The sequence below is a fragment of the Myotis yumanensis genome, unplaced genomic scaffold (genome assembly GCF_028538775.1).
Source record: "Myotis yumanensis isolate MYYU_CA2020_CCGP unplaced genomic scaffold, mMyoYum1.0.hap1 SCAF_9, whole genome shotgun sequence".
In the NCBI taxonomy this organism is placed as follows: domain Eukaryota; kingdom Metazoa; phylum Chordata; class Mammalia; order Chiroptera; family Vespertilionidae; genus Myotis; species Myotis yumanensis.
In genome coordinates this window covers 66,683,574-66,704,054 of record NW_027223760.1, presented here as the reverse complement: position 1 = coordinate 66,704,054, position 20,481 = coordinate 66,683,574, and the positions used below count along the sequence as shown (strand labels likewise).

At 41.8% G+C, this 20,481-nt stretch overlaps 1 protein-coding gene across 4 annotated transcripts in view; it reads right to left on the bottom strand.

The window, feature by feature from the left end:
- Positions 1–20,481, bottom strand: part of ITPRID1 (ITPR interacting domain containing 1) — a 66,997-nt gene that overhangs the window by 10,600 nt on the left and 35,916 nt on the right. For all 4 annotated transcript variants that reach the window (XM_070424533.1, XM_070424534.1, XM_070424532.1 and 1 more), the window contains exon 12: positions 296–378. In XM_070424533.1, coding sequence (XP_070280634.1) covers positions 296–378 — 83 coding nt within the window. The remainder of the gene's footprint in view (positions 1–295; positions 379–20,481) is intronic.

The following is a 20,481-nucleotide window of genomic DNA, read 5'->3' as shown; positions in this document are numbered from 1 at the left end:
TTTCCTTATCATTACCATTGAGTCAGGAGATAAGGGTTACACACTCAGTTTTCATCAGTTTCCTACTTTAACTGGGACCTTCTTTCTATGAGGCTCAGCTTCTTTGTTTAGTAAAATCAAAAGAAACTAAAAGGGAAAGGGATGCTGAGCTTTCTGGCTCCTCGTTTAATGTCCTCTGTCCCTTGGGTGCCTGTGGCATATGTGTTCTAAGCATTGGGTGCCTTTCCCAATTGTGGAAGCACATTTCAATCTCGTACGTCCTTCAATCCTCTCCCAGCCCCCACACGGCCCCTACCTGCAGGGCTGGCGGGTCTGGTGGCTCCTCCAGGAACCCACTGCTGTCAGACTGGCAGCTGTTTGCTCGGCTCACTGTGGTGCCTGCAGAGAGAAGTGAGGAGGCCTGGTGAGTAGAGTGAGAACAGGGTGACAAGACTGGGTTGAAACCCTCCATGTGGCCTACACGCCGTAGATCCTCAATAAACGCCCGCTGCGTGGAAGTGTAAACGAATGAGGCAATTCCAAGGTTTCTTTCCTCAACTGTCAGAGGTCCACGTAAAAGTGTGTCGCTGCTTTCCTAATACGAGGAGTAAAACACGAAACAAAGGCAGAGGAACTAACATCTCTCAGCACTAAGCAACAATATGAGTGTGAAATGCATCATTACTAAGGGGAAGAAATTCCAGACGGAAACACATATGCCTTAAATGTCACGCTAACAAAACATAACACCCCAAATCTATACATCTGTGTGCATACATATATATTGCACTGAACTGAATATTTGTGTCCCTCCCCCCATTCATATGATGAAATTCTAACCCCCAAGGAGATAGCATTAGGAGATGGGGCCTTTGGGAGGTTATCTGGTAATGAGGTCAGAGCTCTTATGAATGGGATTAGTGTCTTTATAGAAGGAGACCCCAGAAAGCTCCCTCGCCCCTTCCTCCAGGTGAGGACACAGAGAAAAGATGAGCACCTCTGGACCAGGAGGCTGACTTTCACCAGGCACCGAATCTGCTGGTGCCATGACCTTGGACTTCCAGCCTCCAGAACCGAGAGAAATAAATCTCTGTTGCTTATAAGCCACCCGGTTCATGGCAAACACGGCAACAGCAGCCCCAAATGGACTCAGACATAGCCATTCTTTTTCTTTTGACTAAATGTTGGGTAGGAACTCTTTACAAGCCTCATCTGGACTCTATTTATAGGACAAACCCGTGTCATGCTTTAGAATGCTGCTCTGGCCATTTCGAGAGGCTGGAAGGGGCAGAGAAGAACGATGTTACGTGTGGGCAGGTAACGACTGTAAGCACCAGCATCTTGAAATCCTGCATTTGTAACTTCTTCTTAATGGGTGGGGGGAATGGGAGGTTGCTAGGGAGTCACCCTGCTACTGGTTAAACTGTAGGATTTCTCTTAATGAGAAATGCTTCCCTTTACACTACTTTATGGGCTAGAGGAGGAAGTCTCCTGGGAAGAGGGTGGTTGGAATGGAGCTTCCTTATGTTGCAAAAAGCAGGAGGAGTCTTATTTGTCCTGGAAGAAAAGACTGGGGGGTAGGTGGAAAGGAAAAGGCTGCTGGTTGTGGGCGTAGTGCTTGGATGTGTGGTACATAGATGAGAAGTAGGGAACTTGCCTTGGCTTGGAGAACAGCTGCTGCAGAAGAATTCAGAGGAAAAAACACACAGACACTCCATTCTCCTTTTGTGTTCTAGGTCCAGCCTTCAAGGCCAGCTGCACTAACAAGGGCGGCGCCTCCTCTCCTCACAGGACTTCTCTCCAGCCTCACCAGCCATGTGTCTGAGCAAAGACAGCAAAGACCACTGGGAGAGACATGGTCCCATGGTCCCATGGAGAGACATGGAAGTCCAAGATCAAGGCACCAGCAGATTCAGTATTTGGTGAAAGTCAGCTTCCTGGTTCATAGACACTCATGAGGTCCCAGAGGTGGTCTATCAGCCCAAACCCCAGCTACACCTCCTACCCCCTGAGGTCAATGTAAACAGGAAAAAAGCTTAGATTTGTAGAATTAAAATTTAGGAACTCCACATTCATGAATTCCCTTCAAATAAAATGAAAGACTAAAACCCAGAGGATATACATTTTTAATACTGAATCTTAGGGACATGAAAGAAATTCAAGCAAAGTTTTGAGAAAACCATGTTCTTGGACATAGCTATTCTTACCGCATCATTAAGGGTAAAACATTAAAAAAAATGCTAGTCATAGACCTAAATAAGACCTCTGCTTCTGGCAAGCTGAAGTAATAAAAACTAGATTTCCCTACCTCCGGAAATAATTAAAAAACTAGACAAAGTATATGAAAACATGGTTTCAAGAAAATGGACATCAGGTGATTAAAGATGGCAGACCCTGACAGGCAGGAAAAAATCACAGGGGCCCTCCAATGACCCAGCCTCCTGCCTTGGGAGAGTTCACAGGCCAGGCTGCAGGGAGAGTGAAGCAGGCAGACCCTGGCAGACTCCCTGGGTTGAGGAGACAGAACTGAGTCTGGAGAGCCTGAGCCAGCTGGAGTCCACAGAGTTGGGTGGGAGAAAGGAGAGTGCTGCACAAAGAGAGAACTCCAGGGTCCCTCTTGAGTCTTCAGCCAAATACTGATCATCCACGCATGCAAAGAAACTCAGAAGACCGTGGAAAAGAGCATTGGAAAGGATTCAAAGATTCAATGCCCAACACTCCCCCAGACCTGGAACAATGCATGTTCCCACCACCAGCTTCCAAAACCTCCTAATTCACAGAGCATTGGCAGGACAGAGTACTCAGATGGGTCTTGACTTTGGGGAAGATAAGTTGGCATCTGGCAAGATTCATGCAAGTTGGACCAGCACCCCCAGGCCAACCCAGTCCAGTTCCTGAAATGAGCCCAAGACTGGGAGAACTTTAGAAGCGTCCTCACCTCCCGTGGGATTTTTCCTATACACTTACTATGCCCAAAGAGCCATAGCTCTTGATGATTCCACTAGACTGGGGCCTTGGCTTCCCACCTTATGCCTGCCAGTCCTTTTCCCTGATAGATCTTGTTATTCAAACCCTCCCCTACTGGGTGGGTCCTGTTCCAAAGAACTGCCCACCCCTGCATGAGTTTGTCCTGCTCCTTAAGCTGCTGGTTCCCTCTCATGGCAATCCCATAACTTCTCTATGCAGTAAGCTCCTGAGATCCAGGTAGGCTCCATAACTGTCATCTTGAAAACCTGGAGCTGGATCTGCTGAATTCAGCTTCAGTCTATCCTTCCTCCTGGCTGTGCGATCTTGGACCTGTCACTATGCTCGCTGAGCCTGTTTCCTCATGGGGAAAAGAATGAATATGGTAATCGTATTTTACTTGAGGGGTTGCGATGAGGATCACATCCAATAATATATACACGAATATTTATGCATATGGTAAAATGACATAAAACGTATACATGTATACACACACACACATATTTTTGCTGCAGAACATCTTACTATTTATTAGAACTCAAACACTATTGATATCATTCCATTTCATTAGTGAGCATAATCAGTAATAGTAGTATTAACTAGATTTTACTTTCCTCAGATTGGTGGATCCTACCTGGGAAGGACCCATTCACCTTTGGAAACATTTCTGCCTGGGAGGAGACAGATGCCTCAGGCACTTTGTCCGAACAATCACCAGGTGGCAGCCTTACACCAACCACAACAAGGAGGAGCGAGGGCCTTGCCAATCTCGGAAGGCTCAGTCTTGTAGGAAAAAGCAATGGGAAAGCTGCTTGTGGAAACTGGGTTGGTAATAAGAGCTCCTGAATCCTACAGGCAAGTTTTCCACATAACTTAGTCTGAGTTATGAGGCTCAGGGGGAAAAGCCTATGGGATTGTAATATAAATGAGGGCAAGGGAACAGAACAGGAGCCTTTAGGGGTGTGATGTACGCTGGAATTGTGTCAGGCCAAAGAAATGGTTCATTCTCAGACTCTTTGGGGTTTACCATCTTCATCTTTTCTTTACTGTTCTGCTTTACCTATTTCTTTGCCAAGTTCCCCTCTCTTCTGTCTCCCAATGGTAGAAAATTCTGTGACATTACAGATTATGCAAACTCAACTGCCTCCAGAAGCTGGGTGGTAGCCAGTGTGTGAGCAGCTGGATTTAGACAACAGGGAGCTGGGTGGGTTGTCTGCACTTGAGAGTGGGCCACAGTCACTCCACAGGGAGCAGGGTAGGAAGCCAGGATGGTGCCATCCACCATCTAGTACAGGAATTCCTTCTGGAACTTTCCTTATAGAGGGCCATCTAGTTAGGGCTTACACAGTTATGTGACATGGACCTACTCCACTGTAGACAGGACATATCATACCTTTTAGAAAATGATTCTATTAGGAGTCAAACCTATTTTAGTGTTTCTGTTTGTTGGTCATAGCTCTGCTCCGTGGAGTAATACAGTCAGTCTAACAACCCCCTTTCAAAGCAGCTGTCTCATACCCTCCAGGCCTGTTACTCTCCAGCCTAACTCCCCAGATCCCTGAAGTGAGCCCTCATGGGGTAGGGCTTCCAGACCATTTGTGTCTTATACATTTGTGTCTTAAATAAGCTCTTGCTTAATAATGTCTGTTGTAAAATCTGCAACTCGAACTCGAGATGTGTTCTGATAGTTCACTTCCACACATACAGTCTGCTGTAGGGTGAGTCTAGTCAGAATATATGCCCTGCATTGTGTGCTACCCACACCAGTCTCTGCTTTGACTTCAAGAGATACATGTTTTGAAAAGTTAATGAATGACTTCAGTAGCGCTCTTGTGAAATTTGATCTAGCTGGTTTGGGACCATGGTTCCATCCCGTCAAGGGTAATTTTGATCTTCATTCTGAAGTCTATCTGTGTTAACCATAGATTGAAGACACATTCTTGCTGTGAGCCAAGTCACTGACAATATTCTGAAGAGAACAGGCCACAGAGACAGAACCTGGGGATCCTACCACAACTCTCTACTCTTTCCTTTAACAAATGTCCGCTGGTCCCTGAGGGGTCCACACCGTTCTAGAAACTCCCTGGGGTGTCAACAAAGGTGCCTGCACTCACAGAGCTTTTATTTATGTGGATTCAGATCCTAGAACTGGAGAGAGGCTGAGAATATTTGTGATTGTGGCAAATATTCCTGAAGCAATTAATTCTTCCTTCTATGTGAGGACAAATTTTAATGTAGAGACAGTGCTAATCTCAGATTTTAAAATAGAAGAAGTTTCCAGGGCAAAATGAACAATGTCCCTATCACCATTTGAGACAATAGGTGGACTGCAAATGTAATACCAATTTATTTGGAGCTTTGCATTTCTGCACTGATTCAATCACCATGGTCCTAGAGACAACCAGTCCAAATGCCTTTTCTCTCATGAAGCTGTCTAGGAGCAAACATTATTCTTGCTTGTGTTAATAGGCTGGTGGCCAGGTGATTATGTCAAACGCTCAGACAGTAAGGCAGTAGAAGTCCTTTTACGTGGCAGCCTACTACATCAAAAGTAATAATCCAGGATGTGACAGGAAATAAGAAATTTGGAGTCTCTAAGCTGGAGAACTAAGATTTTCATCAAGAATCAGGCTCATGATTTTCAACTAGGGAAGTTGTAGGACGCATGGCTGCGCCAAAGACAAGGGGAAATCTCAGGAAGTCAGAGTGTGGGCTGTGCTTTCACTGCCCCCACTCCAGTCCTTCGTGGCCCTGTCTGTGCTCCAGGCTTTCACAGTTTTCAGTCAATAGGAGGCGCCAGAAGTGGGAGACTGAAGGGCAGGAGGAGGAGTGTGGAGTATTTATTTGCCACCATCTCTTTCAGGGACTTTTTGAAAACAGCTGTATAACTTCATGGAAAGAACTCCTGGTGAAGTTTCCTTTCTAAGGTTCCCACGTCCAGCAGGCTCCAGTAATGCAATCCCTTCTCTGTTTTTTCAGACTTGGGAGTGATCCTGGGCTATCTACTCCTGCCAGCTTTGGGGTGCTACTCCCACCACAGTCAACCAGACTAGTACAAATGCCTTGCCATGGTCAACGTAGTTTTCACATAGCATTGTATCTTTCTATTTTAATTATGATTACTCTGCTTTTTAATTAAAAAAAAAAGTGGTTTGGGTAACGTCAACTCACTCAAGCTCAGAGGAAAGATGGACAGAGGATTGGGCACTGTCCTCCATAACTGTCGTATTTAATCACTTTCATCTCAGTCCTATTCATTTTAATGAGTCTCTAAAGAATATCTTCATGTCACCCTTTCCCCCACTAATGTTATTTTTTTTTTTTTACTGCTTCGAAGTCATTTTAATTTCTGATAAAAGTCATCACCTGCGTTTGATGAGCTTGTCTGTGGACAAAGCCACAGATTAAGGATAAATAGGTGGCAAAGAAACATACTAAGAATGCCTTTTAATCTCACGTGGGGACAATGAAAAACATCTTCCCCAACATATTTGTTTTAGAAACACATAATTCACAAGGTATGCCTTCTGAACAACCAAATAAAGTAAAATGATCTTAAAACAGCTGATTGGCCATTCTCTAAAAAAAGCTGGCTGTATGTATATATTCATTCCACAAATACTTACCTACTGTGTGCCGGGCAGTGTGCTAGGTGCCGGGGACACATGATGAGTGAGACTATGTCTCTCCTCTCCAGAAGTTCACGGTCTAGCATTCTAAGAATAAGCTCTGAGGATGTCATTACAAAGAGTAAATCTGCCTTCATAACAAGAGCTTTTGGGCACATTGAAAACAAAGTCCCTTTTTTCTGGGGCTCCAGCAGCCCTGGTTCCTCCTCTAGAGCATGGTTTCCCTGACGAATGTGTGAAACTGGATTCAAATGCTAAAAGCTATTCAGAAAAGAAAGCCTGAATACCTACCACAGGGAAAAACACACCAAATTGTATCTATCTTTGGGATATTCATGATAGCAAAGGGAAGCGTGACAACAGAAGTGAAAGTACAATCATGGATCTACAGACAGTAAAATGGGAACAAAAATACATTAGAAAACTTATCTCTACCTTCGAGCCCCAGATTAGTGGTGGCCATTTAAAACATTATCATGGCAATGCTCAGCACCGTAAGGTTTTACACCTAGACTTGAAGCATGAATTGTGGGCATAAGGTGGCCTATGTCAAATGGACTTCAAAAGGAGTTGTACGGGTTGGCCTAATTTCAAACCAGCAATTTGAATACCTTCAGTCACACAAAATATACTCCATTGCTTTGTGTGATGCTATGGTTCTCTTTTCTGGACTTTGCTCCTACAAAAGGAAAACAAGAAGATGCACGCACAGTAACAGATTTTTGAGGCTGAATTCTTTTTTTCTTGGTAGAACATGTTTTTGCCAAGTTTACAACCCACTTGAACTTCTGTCTGTTCTTTGATTTTAGAAACAACTTGAGCTCCTTTTAACTTTGGTAAAAATCACAGACTTAGCCATAGATAAAGAAGTCTTAACAAAGTTTACAGAAAATTTTTATCATCCCCAAATACCTCTAAATAAAGAACTTCCCTATTAACTTTCAGTGAAGCTGAATCTGATATATAGTGTTTTAACTTAAGGAGAGATCATTTTATTTTGATTAGGCATTTATAACCTAATTCTATAAAGGAAAAGATTTTTAAAAAGACATCCTAAGAAAAGCTTCTTCTAATCTTTATCTGTTTAAAGGATATGCATTATTTAAACACTTATTTGATCATTTGTTTCCTCAACATACATATTTTTGAGTGTTTCTAAGGTAAATTCTGGTGATTGAAGAGAAATCAAGCATTTCTGACATTAAAATGCTGTGACATAGTGGATTTAAGCTGCTTAAATTTAGCTTTACACATAAAGTTAAAACAAAGTATACGTTAGGAACACGTTACAAAGAGAACTGGCTAATCAAATGATCAGGAAGGAAGACTCAGGACTGAGAGCCTTGGGTATGGATTGGTCATTAATTATCTTGGCACTAGGAATAAACCTCATGGGCCCTTTCCCCCTCATATGTAAGGAATGAAGTTTTGCCTAGAAATTTACTCATTAAATCTTCCATCTTATAATGAAAAAGTCTTGTTGCCTGAAAAGAATTACAGCCCCACCTTCACTTCTAAATATCTAACATGAGTATGCATATTGGCTCAACATGGTTCACTAAAGTCTACAGAGACATGGGAAGAATACCTTGTATGTATTTACAAAGAAAGGGAGCAGAGACTAAATCTATATTAAAAATAAAAACAGCCCGGTTGGTGCGGCTCAGTGGTTGAGCGTTGACCCATGAACCAGGAGGTCACAGTTTGATTCCTGGTCAGGGGACATGCCAAGTTGCAGGCTTGATCCCCAGTAGGGGGCATGCAGGAGGCAGCTGCTCGATGATTCTCTCTCATGGATGTTTCTATCTTTCTCTCCCATTGATGTTTCTATCTCTCTCTCCCTTTCCCTTCCTCTCTCTGAAATCAATAAAAACCCAATACAATATTATGGTTAATATATAGAGATGAAAGGTAATGGGACTATGATTTTTAAAAACTGGAAGGAGACGAAGGTCAGGGAGGAGAGCAGGCAGGGATGTGTTCTCAGACAGGATATCAAGTGACCAACAAGCAGGTCTTGCAGAGTGAATCCTGAATGCTTCCTCATGATACACAAACCATTTCATTTCATACATTTTGGCTTCTAATAGAATGCAATCTGCAACTGCAAAACACATTTTATAGTAAAGCTACACCAGTGAGGTATTTGCAGCATGGGATTCACAGGTTGATGTGCCACTTGGAGTCAGAGAGATCTGGGTTTTGTCCTGGTGCCAGAGCTCACCAGCTGGGTGAACCTGAACAAGTCACTTAACTTTTATGAGCCTTGGTTTCCTCATTCACAAATTAGAAAGAATTGTAGATAAGTCTTGATACAGAACTATAATTTGGGGTTCCACATGGCAACCCAATTAAGAAAGGGAAGTTTCTGGCATATGCTTTTGGCCTTCTTTGGCTCTCTTTTGCTTTCTTGACTCAAAGCCTTTTCTAGCATCATCTCTACCTTCTCTAAGGAGAAGAGCCTCAGGAGCCATTTAGCCTTGGGACTGTGCAAAGAGTTATTCTTGACCAAAAGATTTCTGAACCTTTGGTACCAAGAGTTGGCCACACCCAGATGTCTCTAGCAGTGTTGTGTATCAGAAGAAAAGGACATGACCGGGGTGCACCCAAGAATAATGTTGACATGCCCTTTTTGCATTTTCCCATGGACAGCCCTAATTATTTGTGATGGGGTATTGGTCCTATTGTGGTAGGAGAGGGGCAAATTGGGTGGTGATGAAGTAGAAATGATAGTAAGTTTGCAGAACTGGTCACACTTTTGATCTGGGTACAGACACCACAGTTCTTGCTTCTGTACCACTAATGGTACCAAGAAGGTATACTATTTCCTAAGAGTCTGTGAGCTAGATGGGCCTCTGTTTTCCCCAGGCTTCCTTAAGAACCCAGGGAGGTCAGAGTACCAGGAAATGTCTGAACAGCATGCACATCAATAAATATGGACCCTTCCGAGATTCTTTCTCCACCATTTTCCTTGCTACAAATAGAAGAGGGATTTTCTTATATTTTCTTGCAGTGATTTGTAGCCTTCGAAGTAAATTTAAGCATCTTTCTTTTTGAAGAGGTCAAGTATTTTCTTCTGAAATTCAAATATTTTATCTCTATTCTTTCAACCTAACTTACTGAACTTATTTTGGGAGCTAGAAGGGGGTACAAATATAAAGCAGGAAATTATAAGAGGGTATGGGTGATTTTTTTCCCTTTAAAAGATGATACGTTGAATTATTTGGAGTAAAAGGACTTGTCTAAAGGGCAACTGTTGACGGAGGACACCAATCAGAATATGTTTTATCTGAAATGATTTTGTCTGAACTCTGTTATTTTCACTTACAATGACATTTTCTTCACAAAAAGCAAAATGGTTTGGACTTTATGCAGCTGCACATTTTCTTTGAATTAAACTGTTGGGGACATTTGGTTACTATTTCAATACCCCTCTTGCTTCGCTTAATACTGCATAGAGGTATGATACCTTTGCAACCTAAAACTTAAGGCTAATTTTATTATAGGTTATCAGTGACGTACTTGACATTGAGAAACTCCTTTGCATTAGTCACCCTCTTGGCAGAGATCTATCACTTTCTAATTGTGGGTGCTAGCTCCATTTTAATTACAGCAGTGCTGCAGATCTGAGGTTATCTATAATAATAAAAGGGTAATATGCTAATTAGACCGGATGTCTTCCAGATGTCCTTCCTGATATAGCCGGGGCTGGAAGGAAGTCAGCTCACGTCCTGGGTGCCAGAGGGAAGCCAGTGCCGGCAGTTGGGGGAAGGAAGGCCTACTCGTGCACGAATTTTCATGTATCGGGCCTCTACTTGGAGTAATAATAGGATGGTCCCTTCCCCAGACTTTTCGTCCTGAAAGATGCCAAATGCTTCAAGAACTGAACAAGTTGATAGACTAATTGTATTGATACCACTGATGTGCAAACATCACTGGGGTGGCTCCCTCCAGCTGTTCACCGCCTCACAGCAGTGCCTGGGAGCAGCTGGTTAGAAAGGAAAGAAGAATGCCACTTGGCAAGCAAGCAACAGGGGGATTGAGGAAGAGAAGATACAACTATCTACACTGAAATATGACCAGGACAACTGCACTGTCTCTCCCTCTCCCTTCCTCTCTGACATCAATAAAAATTAATTAAAAAAAAAATCTAATTACTGAAAGCAAAAGGCTCAAATTGGTAAAATATTCACCACTAAGCTCTGAAGGCTAACCATAAGCATACTAAATGGAAAGAAGTAAATTAATCATAATTTATCTTTTAAAAATCATAGTCTGATGGACAATGATTTAGAGGAATTTTATTCCTCTAAAATTCAAAGCTCTCTCTCCATATCAACTCAGATCCACAGGAATCTATGATACTGGATTATATTATCTTTGCAGTTTTATCTAAGTGACCTTGGTTTCACTGAAGTCTCTGGGGTTTGGCCATCTTGAGGTTCCCTCTGATTGCCAAACTATACAGATATTGAGGGAGGAGCTTGATTTTGTTGTCTTTTTTAAAAAATATATTTTATTGATTTTTTACAGAGAGGAAGGGAGAGGGATAGAGAGTTAGAAACATCGATGAGAGAGAAACATCGATCAGCTGCCTCCTGCACACTCCCTACTGGGTATGTGCCCGCAACCAAGGTATATGCCCTTGACCGGAATCAAACCTGGGACCCTTGAGTTCGCAGGCCGACGCTCTATCCATTGAGCCAAACCGGTTAGGGTGATTTTGTTGTCTTTTTATCATAGGTAGCAAGATAGCCCCTGAGAAATATTTCTTATTCTCATTCACATATTGAATAAATATATCTTAAGCTTCCAATAGCTGCCAGGTCCTCCTCTAGGTTACCAGAGTATATGTGTTAAGAACTTTGGACACTATGAAATCACTAGAGGCCCAGTGCACAACATTCGTGCACTGGGTGGGGGGGCGGTGTCCTTCAGCCCAGCCTGAGCCTGCTCGCAGTCCGGGACCCCTGAGGGGTCCTTAGCACTGCCACAGAGGCGAGAGAGACTCCCACCACTGCTGCTGCGCTCACCAGGCATGAGCCCGGCTTCTGGCTGAGCAGTGCTCCCCCTTTGGGAGTGCACTGACTACCAAGGGGCAGCTGCCCCCTGGTGGTCAGTGTACATCATAGTTGATCGGTCATTCCGCGGTTTGGTCAATTTTCATATTAGCCTGTTATTATATGGGATAGTTTGTTCACTTTACAGTTAACAAAGAGCAAATGCTTGTTTTTGAAGTAGTCTTATTTCTTAGGAGGCAAGAACTTATATTATTAAGATTATCTTATTATTATAATAGAAACAATAATGATACAACAATGACAAAAACAAGACTGCCTGTAGACCAATTCTACATAGTTTAAAAAGAAAGTCATTGAATAAAAACAGAATAGCTAAAGTTCAAATCATGTTCTATTTTATACAATGAATTTGAAATCTTATTGGTTAATGCATCAGACCCTGATCAAGGTTAAACCTGTGAGAATGCCACGCAGGTGGGCAAATTGCACATGTGAAGGAAATGGACCATGGCAGATATCATCGTTGATGTCTGTGTGGGCACCAGCAGCAGTCTAGAGTTGGCAGCAGAAGAAACCAATCAAAATCTCAGCTGCTCTGGCTCTGAGCCCCTCTCTAACCTCTCTTCCCAGGAAGAAGAACCAGCCTCACCTCTGGCTTCAACCCTCCCAGGAAAGGCTAAAAAGGGGAAATGCCAACTCTCTTCCCAAGGCGAGGAGAACAGCCCCAGTAAGGCCAGTCAAAGCCTCTTCTAACACCAATGTCCTTATTTGCTCAACCTTTTCTAGAAGCTTATGCTTATCATACAGAATGAGGTTTGCTATACAAGACAAGAACTGGCAACTTCCTTCTAACAGATCCTGAAAAGGGAGACGGGAAGGTGTGATTTCCCCCTTGCTCTGCCCCAAGCCATCGATCTTCACGTTCCTTTCATACTACCTGAGACTTTGGGCAAAACACAAATTCCTGAATTAATGGCCTAATTTCTTAATGTGATCTTTACCTTGAATGGTTTTATATTAGCCATTGGCCAGTAATTAAAGGGATGTAGGAAGGAGTGGGGAACGATAGTGAGCCTGAGTTGAGTAAGAATAGGGGATAAAACGCAAGATAAAGAGCATCTGAAATGCACCCACTTTACCTCCCCTTCCTTCTTGGTTGGTGGCAGCTATCAACTACCTTGGCCACACCCTCCCTTCCTTCCACAGCCACCTTTCCAAGCTCAGGAAAGACTGATTTTTCTAATCTTCTAAAACAACCTCTCAGGCTAAAACATAATAAAGGGACCTTGAGTTCATATCTGAGACAAAGTATCCTTTGAAAAGTTCCAAAACTCATCTCTTGTTAAACAAAAATACTAATTTTTATAAGGGGTATAAAAAAGCATGCTCCTGTTTATTTTCCTATCTAACATAGTCCTGTGGAGGTTTTTAATAATAAAAACAACAATAGTAATAATTGTGACTATTATCATTAAGCCCGAATTGTAATAAACTCAACTCCTGGTGAAATCTTAAACTTCGGTTTACTTCCTTTTATGATGTGGACAATTTCAACCATGTTGATATACTTGAATATTAAGATTCCCTTAGAAATACAGCATTTTTTTCTCTACTGACCTATAAGTCTATTTTTACCTACATATTTATATTAGGGAGGTATCTTGACTATCCTAACATAACAGCATTCAATATTTTGCTAGGGCAACAAAGGAGTCTTTGGGCAAGAATAAAGCTTGGGATCAGACAGATCTGTGAATCCCAGCTCAGTCACTCAATAGGTGAATTACTTTGATGCCTTACTTAACCTCTCTGTCCTTCTGTTCCCATCTGTAAAATGGGAGTAAACCCCACTTACTCCTATGGTTGTTTTGAAGATGAATTAAGAATGTGAAATGCGCCCTAACAGGTTTGGCTCAGTGGATAGAGCATCGGCTTGCGGACCGAAAGTTCCCAGGTTCGATTCCGGTCAAGGGCATGTACCTGGGTTGCGGGCACATCCCCAGTAGGAGGTGTGCAGGAGGCAGCTGATCGATGTTTCTCTTTCATCGATGTTTCTAACTCTCTACCCCTCTCCCTTCCGCTCTGTAAAAAATCAATAAAATATATTTAAAAAAAAAAGAATGTGAAATGCCATGTGTAGTGCCTGGCACTCAGACTTCTCAGGACAGGTCTATTCCCATTCCTTAAACCCACCGCCCGTGACGATGCCTCTGAGGAGTTGATGCCAACCCCTAGCTGAGAGATGGCTCCAAAGATGTATGCAAAGAATCCTTAAGAGAAGTAACTATTTGGTTAGGACATGCATTTGTACCAGCTAATTATCATCCACGGCAAACTGTGTAAAGGCCTATGTATGGTAAGGACCTATCAAAATGTATGGGAGCACTGAAGAAGGAGCTTGGGGAATAGGGATCTTGGAGGAGATGACAGAAGAGGGAATAACTGAACTGAGACCTTGAAGGATGCAGGACGCTGGCACGTGGAAAGGAGATGGGAAATGGACTCCGGGAAAAGGGGGCCCTGTAATTACAGAGATGTGAACGTGGGGATGTTGGGGGAGCTGAGCATCCCAGCCCATGCAGAGTGCAGGCTGGGGAGAGGAAGTGAGACTGTCAGGATGGACTGAGGCCAGGATGGCAAAGACCTTAAATTTAATCCCGGGGAGATTCACATTCATACATAGACAATTCAAGGCAATAATTTTGTTAAGGATAAATTTTCTAAGAAAAAATATCATGAACAAACGCTACAGCATCTTTATGGAACAAAACCTCCCAAGCAAGTGCAGGCGGTTATAGCTCTAGAACTTAGCCTGAAGCAACTGCCCCTTGCATTGGATAGTGGAGAATACCCAGCTTCACACCATTGGAACATACTCAGTCAATTAAGAGAAGTACTGATTGCCGGCTGCAAAATATCCCCGACGGTGCCAAGATGTCTGTGGAGTTGGGTGGGGGGGAGGGGGGGGGAGAAGGTGTGATAATTAAAAGAATTGTTACTTGCGATGTCACAGGATCCAATGTGTTAACTCTGCATGCTGGGAAGCTAGAGTGCTCCCAGCTGCCACGGGGAGGGAGGATGTGGTTTGATCCCTGGCACCACTCGTTGGGACAAGATGAATCACAAATGTGTTAATAGTGAGGTTCAATGTCATAATGTGCCAGATGGAGGTGGTTACATCTCTGATTGATTGCCTCCTGGCCAAGACAGGGGTTTTCCAGAAGGCGAATGTCTCCAAATTGGCACTGGAGCTCTAGGGATGAGCAGGTCTTTATTTTGGTCAACACGGACCTGACATTCTAAACTTTATGAAGTGTGGCTCCCCCCAAAGGCCCAGGCAGCCAGGAACAGGATGCAGATGAGGGACGACGTGATGAGGGTGTGATATATGGAAGAAATCGTTTTGTGCTGGACAGAGCTCCTCGGGCTAAGCATGGCTGGGAACAAATCTACGGTTGCGGTGGGGGGGGGGGGGGGGCGGGGAATTGCAATAGAACCCTGCTTGCAAACTAATTAAATAACGAGAGAGAGAGAGAGAGAGAGAGAGAGAGGAAGAAAGAGAAAGAAGAGAAAGAGCAGGAAGGAAATGCTTCCCAGCTTCAGACACCAAATTCCCACAGCACAGCAGCTGAGTCCGATGCCAGGCTGGGGCCACCGGGCAGAACTGCAGAGCAGAGCATCGCGGGGTGACCTTCCCGCCTGTCCCCTTGCACTCACCCCACTGTAACCACCCAGCCCTTTGTTGCGGTTGTCAGTCTGCCCCCCAGTGCAAGCTTCCAGCTATAAGCAGCCAACTACAAGGGCAATAACTATGGTGTCCTACTGGGAGCGAAGGCAGCCTCGCGTGCAGGCGCAGGGTCCTAATACAGGACAGTGAATAAAGCTTCATTACAGAACAATGGAGTTAGCTGCCAGAGCCTACAGATTTGAATAAACAACAAATAAGCAACATCTGCTCCAGCATATGTGTATGGTAAAAAAAAAAAGTCACAAAATAAAAGAATTTGTAAATGCCAAAAGCAACCCGAAACTGCCAGTGCTACTGTGGAGTGAATTTTTAATTGCACATGCAAAGAGGCAGGCTGCGGGTATTAGTCTCACATATGTCTTGTTGCTGCCAACCTGGGAGTATAGATGAATTTAATTAAATAAGGATTATCCCTTCTCCCCAGTACAATTACTTATTTATAACAATGATAAAATTGCCTAATAAAAAAATTGTAATATTTCAAAACAAGCCTGGAAAACACCCTGGTTTCTGTGTAAGTTGTTCAGGGCGATTGGAGTTTGAGTGTCTCTTTGCCTACTGCCAAGGAAGGAAAAAAAAGCAAACAACAACCCTGATCATAAAGCCTGCCGCAGCGAAGCAGCCAGAGACGGCGTTACGGAGAAATATGAAGAAGACACCGAGCCGCGTGGGAATCGGCTGTCGTGGGGTGTGCAGAAAATTAAGCCATCGACGCAAATGGAGGCCCAGCGCCCGAGCCAACGGACAGGGCCACCGGGACTTGTGCTCCACCGGCGTCGTAGTCGTCCTAGTCCTAATCTGTCTTGGGAGCAGGCAGTCAAGAGCGATCGGTTCTCTTCAACCTGGCGATCTGGCTTCCCTGTGTGCTAATTCCCTGAAAGCAAATGCCCACCCAAACCAAACAACAAAGGAGACGGACACTCAGGCCCTCTCAGTGCCAGTGGAGTCCGTGTTTACCTCCCAGTGGGCAGCCCGCTTCATCAGGGAGGCCAGCAACAGCCCAAGTAGGAAATCGTGGATGGCCACGTTGATTCACGTGTTACTACAGAAACCAGCATCTTCACAGTCTCATGATCTAAGTTTGTTTTCGTGGTTGAGCAATTTTGTTGTTTTAGTAGCTTTTCTGCTCTAGAAGGGAGGCAAGCACGAAGAACGTATGACCTGGGGCTTTCTCTCACGGTCAAGTCAGAAGGCAACCAGAAACGAAGGACAGGGGCTCTGAGGTTTGGGACCGTGGGCAGTTACACAATCGCTCTACCGCAGTTTCCTCGTCTGTGCAATGGGAATGATAATGATAGAATCAACCTCCAGGGGAAGTCAGTGAATTACTGCATATAAAGAGCCTGGGACTACACCTGGCACAGAGAAAGCGCTCAAATGCTGCCAAGAACTTCAAGGGATGCGCTAGCAAGGCGCTCAAATCTGTATGGGGCTCTTTCCTCCATGTTAGAAGCTTCCGAGTCATCTTTTGCTGCTTCTTCATGACATGCATCACCATTGTTTTTCGATAATTAATTGGTTTCTCCTAATACTAACAGGCTCCATGGGGCTGGGTTCTATTTCACTTCCGTGTGTATCGCCAGCACCTAGAACAGGTTCTTGCATGTATAAAAGCTCATTAAATATTTGCTGAACGAATGAATTCAGTATGGAAAAAGAACTGAATTTGAATTCAAAACATCCTGGCTTCCCTTTGTCAGCTGTGTAACCTTAGGGAACTTAATTTGTGGATGTCTTATTTCTAAAAAGGAAAAAAAACAGTGTAGCGATTACGTGTAGTAATGCCATGGAAACTGCTTGGGATGCTGCTCATCAGTGTATAGATGTAAATTGTTAACAATGGCCTGCTCCCCAGTAATAATTGTAATTGGTTAAGCAACACACTCCATGCATATTCAGGGAAACCAACTTTTTGAGAGATGTTGCTAGAAAGTGGGCAAAACTGAAGTAAATGAACTATACGTTACTTAGGACTAAATGCAACACCCCACAATAAAGCATCAATTCTTAGATTTGAAAGGAATATACAAACTGTATACATTTCTAATTTATAAATATTGAAATCCATGCCAGTAAAATTATTGAAAATACCATGTATAATATTTTAAGATAGTGATTATACTCTGCCCACAATGCACTGTTGCAATGTTAAATTACCATTGATTAATTATTATGGGAACTCTTCTGGCTAAGACAAGAGAAGCTGAGAGTGAACTGATCAATGTGGGGAGCAACAAGTATGTATGGAGTTCTCTAATGGGTCTGGCACTGTGCTTGGCCAGGGGACGTTCAGTAAATAAGACAAGATTCCTACCCTCATTTAGCATAAGCAAACAAATAATTATTCCTCCAGATGAGCCCTATAGAAGTGTCATTTACTAAGCATAGCAACAGCACGAGGGCAGAGGCAGAGAAAATAAAAGAGGAAGAGTAGAACAGAGACTGTGGAATTTGAATTTATCTGCTTCAGAAACGAGTGTGGGCCATTTTTGATGTTCTTCTAAATTAGTATACCAGTCCCTTTGAAATAGCACAGATAGAAGAGAGAAGGAGAGAGAGAGATAGAGAAAGAGAGAACGAGTAAATAAAATCACTTGTTTTCTACTTCCCACATTATTAAGTTTCATTTATTTATTAATCTCTATCTTCTAATTATGTTTATTTTATTGTTTTTATGATTATTTCTTGAATTAGATACTTAGTTTATTTTTTCCCTTGTTAGATAATGAAAGCAATTAATACTATGAATTTGCCTCAGATTACTGCTTCTGTTCCAATTCTCCAATTTTAAATAAAGGGTTTATTATTATTCAAATGATCCTCATTTATAGTTTTAACTTAGCATTTTCTGCACTTGAAGGACTCAGTCCCCAAGTCATGGATTTAGTATTTTGTTTTGTTTGTTTGGAGGAGGAAAGTGTTGCTTATATTTTTATTCTTGCTGCATTTATATCTATGGCAAAATGACTTATACATTATATGTGAGAGTCTGTGCATGTGTGTTTGTGTGTAAGAAACCAAATAAGTAATCTTTGCATTTAAAAATTGTTATATATTTTAATAAATATTTCAAGAACACTGGCAAAGATTACTTATTTCAATATTTTTCTATTAAGTATTTTATCAATTATATTAATGTCTTTTCTATCATCTTTTAAAAATATATATATTTTATTGATTTTTTACAGAGAGGAAGGGAGAGGGATAGAGAGTTAGAAACATCAATGAGAGAGAAACATCGATCAGCTGCCTCCTGCACAACCCCCACTGGGTACATGCCCTTGACTGGGAATCGAGCCCAGGACCCCTCAGTCCACAGGCCAATGCTGTGTCCACTGAGCCAAACCAGTCAGGGCTTTTCTATCATCTTTTATTATTTCCTGTTTGACCTGTAAAAGAGGAGAGAGATCTTAAAGTCTCCCAATTTGAGGGAAGATGTTGGTCAAAGGGTAGAAAGTTGCAGTTATGTAGAATGAGTAAGTCTGAGATCTAAGGTATAGTCAATAATGCTGTATTAAACATTGGAAATTTGCTAAGGCATATTCAGGTTCACTCATCACATACACAAGAGGGTAACTATGTGAAGAGATGATATGTTAATTGACTTGCTTTAGTAATTATTTCACTGAATATATGTACATCAAATCATCTTGTTGTATACCTTAAGTATATATAATTTTATTAATTTTTTTAAATTAAAAAATAAAAGGAGCACAAAAGTTTGAACTGGTTGTTATGGGGAATGGGGTAGCAAATTAACAACAACAAAATCTCCCATTTTTATTGTGTTAATCTCCTATAGTACTGCCAGAATTTTTCACTAAGTAGTGTTATGAAAATAACATATGCGCATGGTAACAAAAGAAAAGTAAAAGATGCCAATTAATTTAAAACATGTTATTTCCCCTTCTGTTAAGGTATAACCATTAACAGTTCTTTATATATTTTCCCAGAAGCATTCTGTGCACACTTCCCCCATCAATAGAAATAGATGCACTCTTAATTCAAAGAGAAATCTAGATAGAACCTTTCACAGGTATCTTGGCCCCCCCCCCCCCCCCCCCCCGCACACACACACATTTAACAACTGTATATCTCTGAGACCAGTCCATACCAACAATTAAATATCTCCTTATTTTTCAAAATAATGTCTGAGTAGATTTTAATGTAAGCTTTACAACAATTGCTTAGAGCAAACCTATTTGGGGGCACTTAGGCTGCCTCTAGTTGTTTGTTACTATAAACATTCTTGCAGTGAAAGTCCTTGTGTGCACATTTGAGTCTATTGGTAGGACAAATTCCAGAACTGTGATAATTGCATCAAAATTGCATGCATTTAAAATTGTGTGACAGACAAATCACACTTCAAGTAATTCATGCAATTTAACTTCCAGCTGACAGTGGGTTAGTGTTTAATCTACATGTTTGTTATCACCAGGTATTATTAAATCTTCAAATATTTGATAATAGGGTAGGTGAAACACATTATCGTTATTATTTTAAATTTTCATCCTTTATTTACAGGAGACATTGATCATGTTTATCATTTTTGTGGAGCTTGTATAATTTTTCCGTGGACTGCCTATGCATTTGCTTTCTTCATTAATCTAATAGTATCTGTTGTTGTTAATGTTCTCATTAACTTGTAGGGGCTTTTTACAAATTCATAACATCAGCATTTATATGTTGAATGTTAATTACTTGGAATGTAATGATTTATGATTGTCAAACCATAGATGAGGTTTATAATTTTGATTACTTTTTAGAAGTATTATTTTTATTTTAGGTTTTCTTTTAATTTGAAGTACATTTTATTAATATTATAAACCCCAATTGGTTTTTGTCTTCATATCTCTTTTATTCTATGTCCAACATTTTACAGAAGCTTGATAATAAAATAGAAGTTAAGCAAATCATCTTTGTAAATTTTATTTTTTAACCCTAAAGTATTTTGTGATATTTTAGTTCCTTTCAAATTTTTTAACAATTATTAACTTTAACCGTTTTGTTGTTTTTTACCTGACTTTACTTTTTCCACACCCTATTTTATTTGATAGCACATTATTTTCAGTAACATCTTAATCAACCAGGACATTGCCCTGGAAGGTAGTGAGCAGGATGTACTTCATGAGTCCTCCTT